This window comes from Daldinia loculata, assembly GCF_022478755.1.
Source record: "Daldinia loculata strain CBS 113971 unplaced genomic scaffold F4817scaffold_53, whole genome shotgun sequence".
NCBI lineage: Eukaryota > Fungi > Ascomycota > Sordariomycetes > Xylariales > Hypoxylaceae > Daldinia > Daldinia loculata.
In genome coordinates, this window is record NW_026054907.1 from 221,120 (window position 1) to 232,975 (window position 11,856).

Sequence of the window (11,856 nt, forward strand, 5' to 3'; positions counted from 1 at the left end):
TTCCCCGTCTTCAAAGTTCGATAACACTCGAAAGATTCTCCAGAAGAGAAATACCCACACAAAAAAAAGACCTACGGGCCTCTTTTCCATACTTACCTGTTCTTGAAAATCTTACCGGTTTCGGCATACGCTACGTTGGGGGAGCGATTGAGCGATTGAACCAAACTTACTATTCCAAGAAGAGCGTAGGACGAATCTGGCGTACAGCCGAATCCTAAGACATCCATATACGTTTCGCAAACGAGCTATAGCCTTCATCGATACCTCTTCCTTACCGCTAGCTGTGCTCCATGACGACGCCACAATGTTGAGAAGACCCTCAATCGCGATCCGACGGTATACGAGCACAAGATGAACGGTGATGCGGGCCTTGTTGGATGTTTAGTCGAAAGACTTACAACTAGGGTAATTGGGAACCTCCTCTCCTCCTCTCCTCCACGTAGCATCGTAGCCTACTACCTAGCTTACTACCCATTGCCCATTAGCCGTTCTGTATAGTGTCGTGTTGTTGCTAATGAACATCTCCACGCACAGCTTCCGCATCGTACCGGTACTCCAGGTCAAGACCTCGAACGCGACGACGTCGCTGTTATCACGCGCGCTACGCTCGTAAAGATCAGCGTCACATCTATCACTGCCGTACTCGAATCACTTATCTCACTTCTAGAAGAGCTTAGTCGTCCGTATAAGACATTCGCAAGCCATCCGTCCCATATCCTCCTGTCCGAAGTTTACGTCCTATCGCTTACCGCCGATTGCTGTTCTGCTCGTTGGGAACCATTCGGTAAAGCTAGCTCCAATGTCCCAATCGGCCTATCCGCCTCCGGGCTTAATGCCCCGGGGCCGTTGGATGACGGGCTCGTGACTAGGATATTCGAGCTTTTCAAGCACCTCCTTAAACCATTCCCCGATGGCTACTGTTTACCAGCCAGGACAATATTGGATGAGAGATCTGCACGGGAAATCTTCGATGCTCGATTTGGAGACCCGACTACTCGAGCCACCTCGTCAAGCGGCTCGGATGACTCTCGGGAAAGCAAGGTAGTAAAAAGCGACGATGTAGAGGACGTTGAACCATATATCAAGACTATCGTGGAGTTCGTGACCGCGTCTAGCTGGTCGGCCTCCTTTGAAAATGTGAGAACCAGCATCCAAGGAATTAGGACCACAGGTGCGACGACGCAGGTGGTTCCGACCCTAGCGATGGCCGAGGAAGAGAAGACTTCGTTAGTGATACTACGTTTAGTCTCGTATATGTGGGTTGACGGCCAGAAGCTTGGACTTGTAATCCAAGAATTGTGCTCCAGCTTCCTCCACTTTCGACGAGCTTACCAGAATACGATTGCCGTTATCACGCCGCTCCTAATAATCGGATGGATTGAGCGCTATCCTAAGGAGTTCGTCACGTTGCACTATCAACATAAGAAGTTGGAGGGTGGTGCTGATACTCTATTTGATATGACACAAACGATAGCCGATAGTGGGAAACGGCGGTCAATATTGTTCCCCTTCCAAACCTCTCTGCTCATGCTGATTCCCGATGTATTTGAAGTAGCAAGTAATTTACGGGAAGCGAAAACTGGTGGCATGACTAAGAAAGTTGGGTTTCTTGAAGGGTTAAGAAAAGCGCTCAGGAACAAAAACGACGCGGCTGGGTATTGTCTTGTTAGCCTTCTCCGAGCCGTCCGCCATTTCGACGATGATGGAGACGCTGCAATTGTAAGTTATGCCATGGATGTTCAGGATGAAGTCCGGGACGCTGTTTTTCGACGGTACCAACCTAATGGGGAGGGATCTTTGTTCGATCAAGACTTGACTACTGCAGCCTTCATTAGTCTTACGCATTTGAACTTTGAGGGCTCCGTAGAGTCGCTGACACAATCGTGCCTTCATTCCGCCGCGCCAACTACTTTCAAGATCGCAATTATCCAAGCGTGCTCGTACTTTGCGCGGCAGCCCAACGCCCAGGACTATCATCGATTGTTTACCGAGGCCGCCGGGTATATACAGAGCCAAATGAAGGTTAGAATTACCTCAATGTAAAATACCTATATAAGCAAGCAGACATACTGACTCTCTCTAGGCGACGTCCGCTCTTTCGGCGGATTTATACATAGGAGATCATCACTCGCAGTACAAACCCTCCGAAGCTGATTCGTCTACGACTATATTAGTATGCAACGTACTAAAATTCCTAGATGCCTCTCCAGAAACCCTATTTGAAGCTCCGCCGGCAGACAGTGCGGAAGAGGAGCAATTCTATGAAGGAATCTTTGAAGCATTCGTGTCTTGTCTTGTAACAGCGAATGACTCTATCAGGGCCCTCGCTAGTAACTTGGCTAGGAAACTGCTGGCTCCGAATGGGCTTCTCTCTTCATTACGCAAATCAAGACGAATAGACTCGCACAGCTTCGGGGTCAAGTTCTGGAAGTTGACGTAGGTCCAAGTCCTTAAGCCCTAAGATATATGCTATAACTGATGACCGGCTATAGATCGCTTGTCCTGATGGAAATGTGTGAGAAGCTCGAACAGCAAGGAGAGGGCTCGTTGCTCAAGTCCATTCACGGATACCTTGAGTCGCGTCTACTGCTCCTGAGTTCAATAAAGGTAGGATCAGGAACCGGGAAGTTTGCTTAATAGTCTATACTAACATACTTGTAGGAGCTGTGTGTAGTATCCGAGGACATTCCGGAACGCATAGCGTCCTCGACGAAACTCGAGACTCTCTTCCTAACATCCCTTTGTTCGGCAGACATAGAAACAAGCCAGTTGGTAACGTCTTGTATTGGGCTCTTTAACGAAGAGTGCCGCATTTTGGATTCCACTGTAGATGCAGGCAAGACCGCGAATCTATTGCTCCGGAATAGCGAAATCTTCAGCGAGATCGCTTCTCCCGAATTCCGATTCACAGGAATGATGGCTTTCCAAAAACGGACACGTGCCCTATTAAGGCGCATGCAATATCCAAGTGTGGGTATTCTAGAAGCTTGGGAGAAGGCATTCGACAAGTGGCTTCACCTCTCGAAAGATGTGTCTACGACATCCGCAGAGAACGTCGACGAGAGGCGCTTTTCTGAGTGGAGGAACCTATCCGGGTTCCTCGCGTCGCTTGGTGGTATTTGCACAGCTGAGCAAGCTTATATTATGGATGAGCCTGCTGCTAGTGGTCTCAAGTGGATTGATCGACTTTCGTCAGAGAACCACGAGGAGCCCCTTCTCAACAGATACCTCCAACTTAGTACTCAGCTACTTGCGTGTACCAACGTGCGAGTTAGGGAAACCACACGGGAGGTCTTATCTACTGACATATCCCCAAGCTTATATCAGCCTTTATTTAGGGCACTCGAATCGGAACTTGAAGTGCTCTTCACGGGTGCCCTCGAAACATCGAGTAAAGGACAGGACGTTGAGATCATATTCGCCGAGCAAGCTGCATCATTATTGAAGGCTTTAATAGAACGATTACAGACGCCCTCCGAGCTAGGAGCCGCATCGTCGATCAATTTTGGCTCCCTCGCGTTGAGCTTCGCAAAGTTTCTAGATGGTGTGGCCGATAACGTAGCTAGCCTACGAGTCAAGATCAAGATTTGTCAGATGTGCGAGTGTGTTAATAGGAAGAAGGAGCACTTAAACCTACGCGATGACGTTCGGAAGCGAAATCAGCTCCTGGAGTATATCTTTAGTTGGATTGCTAGGCCTCGCTCACCACCTACAGACGGCAGCTACACGCAGCTTCATCAGGATAATGCGACGCGAATCCAGAGAGACCTCGATAAAGCTTGTCTCCGGTCTCTCGCAGAACTTACCTACAGGCTACCGCTTCAGCCGGGAGACGGGCAGAATGACGCTGGCATCAGCGAGTTGAAATCCCAGATGTTCCGTACCTATTTCAACAGGTTCCTTTCGTTACTTAACTACGAGCCGTCAGATAGTATTAGGGGAGATGTTACTGGAAATTCATCCCACCGCGACGAAACTGGGTCGACGTCTGAACTATCCATCACCATCCTCTCAAACCTCTTAAGTGCGAATATCGATGTAGGCCTCAAGTACTCCCTCAGTATCGGCTATAATGAGAACGTGGAGATTCGCACCGCGTTTATAAAGGTCCTTTACAATATTTTAGTTCAAGGGACAGAGTTTAGTAACTTGTCTGACAAGGCAGTAAATGAGAAGTATGATGAGTTATTAGAGGTAGGCAGCTATATTCAAATAGGCCCCCTTTAATCGTTCATACCAGCTAACTACGATTAATCAGCTACTTACCCACGACATGAACCTTGCCGTTGCTATTAGTACAGTCTGCCCAAGCGGCGAAGTTGAGGAACTTACAATTTCGATGCTCTACATTTTTGAATCTCGCGGGCGCGTTTTTGACCTTATGGAAGCGTTGATTAAACAGGAGATTGAAGATACAGGTTGGTTAAGCGCTGTTGTCCCAAATCTCCAGACTAATATATTTATTTAGAGAATGAGTCTGAGATACTCCGTCGAAATTGTGTCGCTACTAAGATGCTCTCCATCTACGCGAGGTGGAAAGGGGCGAACTATCTCAAAGCTACCCTCCAAAAGGTTGTTGAGAGGTTGATGTTAACTTCAAAGGACTTGGATCTTGAGCTTGATCCAACAAGAATTTCATCCCAAGAAGAACTCCAAAAGAATGCGCTACAGCTACGCATTGTCGCCAAAGTTTTTATTGACGATATTTGCGCATCCTCCACCAGTATTCCTACGTCATTTAGGAAGATCTGTAGTATAGTAAGTTGACTCTTGTCGATATGTATAAGGTACCGCTATTGACATTCAGATAGATATCTTCAGCGGTGATGCCTAGGTTCCAAGAGGCTAAATATACGGCTGTTGGAGCCTTCATATTTCTCAGATTCTTCTGCCCTGCCATCGTCGCGCCCGAAGCAGAGAACCTGGTAGCCACGCCACCGTCCAAGGAGATGCGACGTGGTCTACTCCTAATCGCAAAAGTCATACAGAATCTAGCAAATAACGTCTTGTTCGGAGCAAAGGAGCCATATATGTATCCTCTAAACGATTTTTTGACGCAGAACATTTATCGTGTTACCACTTTTCTCAGGGAGATATCGGTAAGAATTGCCAAGCTCCTTACCTATTCCCATTCCTGCTAATAACGCTGCTATCCAGGTACCTCCGCCTGTTCTTGATACACGTCCAGCAGACGGCGAAACCTATGAGTTTGGCTCCTGTGTCGCTCTGCATAGGTTTTTATATGACCACTGGGACCATGTCCGGCAAAGACTCATGTCTCAGGAACGACGAGAGCATGTTCGCTCTCCCAACGAGTTAGTTCGTGGTCGAACACCCGTACTTGAACCCTTACGGGCTCTCGTAACAAATTTGGGACCACCTCCGTTAGCGGTTACTTGGAACCGCCCTCAAATATCTTCAAATACTCCACTATCTTACTCTAGGTTCCAGCATTTCATGCTTCGTAACGCTTTCCGGGGTACCGATTCCTTTGCGACATCTCGTGCCATCTATGACGGCGGCGAGAGTAGAGTATGTATATCGTGATTGACAGAACCTATTTGGTACTTGCTTAAGGCTAATGACTGAACAGGATGGGCTCTCTGTTATTTGTATAATTCTTCGCCATATCGATCAAGATTCCATAGATTATGATACCCTTTTGTATTGCTTCCTAAAAGTAAGTTCTAATCAAACCGATGCGTTCGGCTCTAATCAAAAAATTTCCTTCGCGCATCGGTTTCTTTATTCCTTCCCCTATTGTATGCTCCCTTGTCTAACCTATCCTAGATTGCGAGCCGGCTATGGCACAAACCATTTGGGTTATTAATCGACGCGACGTGTTATGATGGTCAAAATGATCCCCCGGACGAGCTGTTCAAAAAGTTGGATCTTCTTAGTCCGAGCGAATTGTCTGATCAACTTTCTAGGATTTATGTCTATAATATGAACAGCACATTCCGGTATGTTGATATTACACCATCGCGTATTCTGCATGCTAACGAAGCCAGGAAATGCTTCCGGCGTATACTTCGTATAGCCACGAAGAGTGATGCAAATGTATTAAATCCAGGCAACGTAGATTATCTACTACTTGGCAGCCGTCAAGATCTACAGTCACATTTCCACCTTAGTCAAGTTCACCTTCCGAAGGAGACCATCAGCATAGCCACCGATTCTCGATACACTTTCCAGCCGGTTACTCGGCTCTCGAAGACTAAAGGAAAGATTGAAGTCACAATTGGGGTCGGTGGCTCGTTTGTCCAAGTAACCACCGTGAAGAAACAGGAGGTTCATCCAACTTTTCGTCTAAACGGAATTGTGAACGACATTTTCCACCTCAAGGACCTGGATGAGGCGCCAACTTCTATTCCTACCGAGGATGACTCTGCGTTTGGGTTGCGTGCAGACAATGGCAAAATTGTGATGTACTTCCAAAGCAATAGGAAGGCCGACGTCTTGAAGGAAATCCGCAGAGCAAAGGCAATGTTAAGTAAAGATGCCAGGACGATAAAACCGTTCGAGCGTCTTATCCGACCTCAAGATGTCCCTGGAACATTGCTGAACCTTGCGTTGATAAATCTTGCTTCTCCGGATGCGATGCTCCGGATTGCATCGTATAATCTACTCGGCGCGCTATGTCGAGCTTTTAAGTTCAAGGCAGCCTCCATGTTCATGTGCACCAAAGGTAAGGCCCTCTCCAAGATTCTCTCGCCGTCTTCACTAACCATATTACGCAGACGTCTCCGTTCCTCTAGACCCTACTCAATTCATCGTCAACGTCAGCAAAGTCCTTGCCACAGAAGAACCTCAGCTAACAGGCGACTTCTTGAATGAATTCTTTGTCGGGTGGGAAAGCTTCTCCGATGAGCAGAAACCTTTGAGCTTGGCTTACATGGCGCCCTGGATACCAAGCCTGCGTACATCACTCTTATCGGACGAGTCTGACAGCGAGAAGGCCAAAGAAAAAGTCGCTTCGATCTTCCGCAAGTTGATAGATGTGACGGTCATGGAGCCTTCACTAGGTCTAATTTTGGAATACACAGCTTGGCCGGCGATTCACAAGGATGAAGTCTTACTAGACATCTTCCTCGACGAGATTGTCAAGGCAGCGCTAGCTGTGGGGTTATATGATGAGCAGACGCAAGCTTTAACGTCAATAGTGACAGCTATTGGCACAATAACGCTTCGTGGAAAGATAATATCCAGGCTTCGGAAGGCACTGAACAGATCCTCGCTTCGACCCACGAAATATCTCCCCGATAACTCCGTTTGGAATGAGCTTTGCATTCTACTCCAATTTTGCCTCTCCCTTTCCTTCGACTGTGGCGTTCAGTCGCAGACCTACCTACCTGAAATATTCCATATAGTGACTATGCTTTCAAACACGGGCACTCACGATATTCGAGCACTAGTCCACCGACTACTAATCAATTCAATCCATGCAGCTTGCACCTCATTCCAGCTAGAAGATACGAAGCTATTGAAACTCCGGGGTACCCTTGAAATCTTGTCCGAACCAAGAAACGATAGTCTCTCCGTTCCCTTGGTCGTAACCAAGGATGGAGCCTCTATCTCAACGTCTCACGAGGCCGGGCCGACGCTTGCGGTTATAGAGAACCTAGCTACTCTACTCTTTGAGACGTGTTCTGTTGCAGCACCATCTGTTGATATGGCTAACGCTTGGCGGTCAAGATGGATGAGTTTGGTAGCCAGCACTGCCTTTCAAAATAACCCAGCAATTCAGCCCCGAGCATTCACCGTAATGGGATGTTTGGCTCGCGAAGAGGTTGATGATGACTTGCTCTACCAGGTCCTCGTAGCACTCCGCAACAGTGTCGGCCGCTTTAGTGAAGACAACGGCAGCGACATGCTCGTTGCTATAGTCACATCGTTGTCTAAGATGATCGCGAAGCTCACTGCAGCCTCTCGATATGGGCCGCAACTGTTCTGGTTGGCGATGTCACTTGTCCGTCTTGTACCTGCTAGTCTGTTCAACTGTGCTGCCTTATTCCTAGAAGCTGTTCTGGCAAACATTGGGACGACAAGTGAATTGAGGAATAATAAAATGGCACAATATCTCTTACAAGGCCGAGCAACACTGGAAGAAGCGGCGATACCCCTAGATGAAGCGTACGGGATAAATTTCACGGCAGACAGTTTCCATTTCGCAGTCTGCGCCTGTCTCGCGCGAGGGCTTACCGACCCTATCACTAGAACTACGGCACTCCGGGTTCTCTCAACCTTCCTCGAGATGACAACAGGCAGCTCCGAGGATTCATCGAAGACCTTTACAACCGAATTCTACGCGTCACCATATCTAGCTCTCATTCATGCCCGGGCAATTACTCCTGAGGATTTAAAGGAATGCCTCTGGTCGGCGGGTATCAACCCATTAAACGTTGCTAATTTAGGGCCAACTCGCAACCTGCACGAGCTGGATAGCGTAAAGGACAAAGACCTTTTACTAAGCACGGCTATCGAGTTGGTCGATTTCCAGATCTTAGATGAGGCGATACAGACCCATACTCTAGCATGGCTGAATGACCTAGCATCCGGAAGACCTACCGTTGTATTGCATCTGTGAGTTCATTTAGCCCTTGCGTATTTATAAGTTACTAATATAGTATAGATGCCCAACCATCGCATCATTTCTGGACGAGGTGTTGCTCCATGGTCAAAACTCTTCGACACTTGAATCAGCGCACGCTCTGCTTCAGACACTATCCTCCAACCCAAAGTTTACAAGTGCGCTAGAAAGCGCCGGCATATTGCATGACATCTTAGAAGATTTAGGATTCGAAGGGCTTTATCGCTCGAGTTCCTTCACTTACGCTCAAGATCCGGACAAGCAGTGCTCTATATTGACCGAGAAGTTAATTGAGGTTCGTGATGTCCCCAGGTCAACATGAAAAGAGCATAAAGAATAAACCGCTAACGCATCAACTAGCTCATCATTATCTAAGACAGGGTAGCCACAGGAGCAGAGCAGTTTTTTTAAGTTGAATATTCAAGATCAGCATAACGAAAAAAAAAGTAAGGAAGCGTTTGCCATGAGCCGCTTAAAATACGAGCGCATACGCCCAAATTCGCCGGTACAGATATGGGCTGGAAAAGTAGGATTTAGATGGTAGGAAATGTAGAGAAATAAGCCAAGATAGGTAGGAGCAAATATTTAAAAAGATGTACCTATGCACGACAGTACATTTTACTCTATGTAGAACAAAATACGTCATTATCTGTTCTGGCTTCAAACCCCTGAATTGATATATGATATATGATATATGAATGATAGATGTCACGTGATGACGCGGTTGTATCTCTAACGCGTCGCGACTCATTTTATTCCAACAAATAATCACTTATACGCTTCACACTATGCGGCGCTCATTGCGAAGCACGCGACAGTCAGTCTCGATATTGGCGGACGAGGCTAATACACCAAAATTATTATCTGCTACAAAAGATGAAGAGCTGCTGAAAACTAATAGTCCTTCCCGAAAAACTAGGATTAGGAAGAGGACCGCCCAGCATCAGAGCGATGAAGAATTCGTTGAAGATAGCCCAGCAGAAGCACCGCGTGTCAAGAGGCAAAAGGTAAGGGCGCGTTCTAGTAAAAAGAATGGAGATGCTACCGCTCAGCTACATGCGTGCCTCTTCGGCAAACCGAACATGGCCTTAAACGGCTCTACTGCGGAAAGTGATGGTGATGGTATCAACCTCCCTAATCGTGCCCACGGACTATGTTATCACCGTCCTTTACTCCTAGACAACCGTCAGGCTCGCACATCTCTACTCACCTGGTTCGATGGCGTGAGCTCTTCGCGCGAGATGCCCTGGCGCAAACCCTGGACAGACCCAAGTACCACTACTCTCGAGGAAGTCGAGCGCCGCGCGTACCAGGTCTGGATCAGCGAGATCATGCTCCAGCAGACGCGCGTCGCCACCGTCGTCGACTATTGGAACCGCTGGATGGAACGATGGCCCACGATCCAAGACTTGGCGGCGGCGGAGCAGGACGAAGTGCTTTCGGCCTGGCGTGGGCTCGGATACTATAGCCGTGCTACGAGAATCCACAACGCGGCGAGGATCGTGTGTAAGGATTCTGGTATGAAGGGCTTGTTGCCGGCAGATGTAGGCGAGCTGGTTGCAAAAGTGCCCGGCGTCGGGAGGTACACAGCGGGGGCTATCTCAGCGATTGTCTTTGGGAGGGCAGCGCCGATGGTGGATGGGAACGTGCTGCGTGTGCTCAGTCGGCAACTTGGCGTGTTTGGGGATGTTAAGGCGGATAAGGCAGTTATTGAGCTGCTGTGGGCGGCGGCTGACAGCCTGGTTAAGGCTATTGCAGGAGATGACCCAGAAGACCCAGAAGACCCAGAAGATGGGGGTGATGTTGATTCCAATGCTACTACTAAGAGGGAAGAAGACGAGGAAGCGGCACCGAGTAATAGGCCTGGTCGCTGGGGTCAAGCGTTGATGGAACTCGGCAGCACGATATGTGCACCAAAGCCCAACTGCGCAGTATGTCCCATTACATCGAGCTGTCGCGCGTACGACGAGGGTATTCGGTTAGCTACTAAAAGGGGTTTGGTATCCAAGCCTACGGCGCCGAGTCATGCTACTCTTGATATTGAAGATGCTTGCATACTTTGCAAACCGTTCGAAGAGTATGTAGAGGAAGACAGCAACGACAACGAACAGAACGTAAAGACGGAGGAGGTGTCGAAGCAGCAGAGGTCTAAATCTCGCACACAGACTACGTTGCGATCGTTCGCATTCACACAAGTCACGTCCAAACGGAAAATTACATCTAGTCCTGAGCCGCCGCCATCTCCGGCTCTCAGTAGTGCCGCGGTAGAAGCCGTCGTAAGCCACGCAAGAAAGTTCCCACTCAAGACGGTCAAGAAAGCCGTGCGCGAAGAGGAAACTCTGGTCTGTGCTATCCGGCGCAGCGATGGTCGGTATTTGATTCATAAGAGGCCTGAGAAGGGGCTCTTAGCTGGGCTGTGGGAGCTGCCGAGTTATATTGTGAAGGATCCGCAAGGAGGGTCGGCAAAAACTAGGAAGAGGGATGCGGAGAAGTTTGTTCGGGGGTTGATTAGTGAGAGTGTGAAGGCAAGGAAGAGGAAGGTCGTGGTGAAGCATGTAGATGAGTTGGGATCCGTACCGTGGCTGTTTTCGCATTTGAAGTTGACGATGCATGTTCATCTGTTTGAACTTGAGGATGAGGGTGAGGATAGTGATGAAGAGGGGCCCAAAGAAGATAGAGAGACGCGGAGCCGGTGGAGCGATGTTGAAGCTCTTGATGCGGAGTCGATGGGGACGGGTATGCGGAAGTGTTGGGCGTTGGTTAAGGAGGTTGATTAGGGGGTTGAAGAATACCAAAGTCTAATAGGAACATAACCAATATACGTCAAACAGTAAAATGTTTTAATTGAAAATACCTAGCCCCTTAAGACTATTTAATTCATACCATGGAATCTTGTTTGAACTAGATATTACGTTAACGGATAGAAAAGATGTCGTATATCTCTATTCGATACTTAAATCTACCATCGTGGAAAAATGTGGGTAGATAAAAAGCTTGGAATACCCTCACCCTACGAAGAGCGCCGGGCTTTACTCCCACATTAGTGTATAACAACACCACAACAGCCGTTTCATGTGTATATTTCTTATATGATTTTGAATAAAAGCACAGGTGGAAAAAGGTGTTTATAAAAAAAAAATTTTTAAAAAACTATATTAAAAGAATTAAAAAAAAAAAAAAAAAAAAAAAAAAATACAACACCAGGGATTCGCTGGTCGTCACCGACCCAACAACTAAACCGGCGGTATCTGGTTTATCGATGGGAG

General features: G+C 47.7%; 2 protein-coding genes across 2 annotated transcripts; both read left to right on the top strand.

The window, feature by feature from the left end:
* Nucleotides 1–112: 112 nt before the first annotated feature.
* On the top strand, nt 113–9,089 carry F4817DRAFT_225030 (uncharacterized protein). The gene is made up of 15 exons (XM_049298862.1): nt 113–405; nt 535–2,022; nt 2,084–2,436; nt 2,493–2,607; nt 2,662–4,194; nt 4,259–4,418; nt 4,469–4,758; nt 4,812–5,099; nt 5,158–5,532; nt 5,594–5,680; nt 5,791–5,963; nt 6,012–6,688; nt 6,741–8,583; nt 8,633–8,885; nt 8,951–9,089. The coding sequence occupies exons 1-15, from the start codon at nt 352–354 to the stop codon at nt 8,963–8,965; spliced, it is 7,704 nt and encodes a 2,567-aa protein (XP_049156014.1). The 5' UTR covers nt 113–351; the 3' UTR covers nt 8,966–9,089.
* A 273-nt stretch (nt 9,090–9,362) lies between these two features.
* Nucleotides 9,363–11,451, top strand: F4817DRAFT_347355 (DNA glycosylase). The gene has a single exon (XM_049304537.1). It carries the CDS (start codon nt 9,379–9,381, stop codon nt 11,365–11,367), a length of 1,989 nt encoding a protein of 662 aa, XP_049156015.1. The 5' UTR covers nt 9,363–9,378; the 3' UTR covers nt 11,368–11,451.
* Nucleotides 11,452–11,856: the final 405 nt, after the last annotated feature.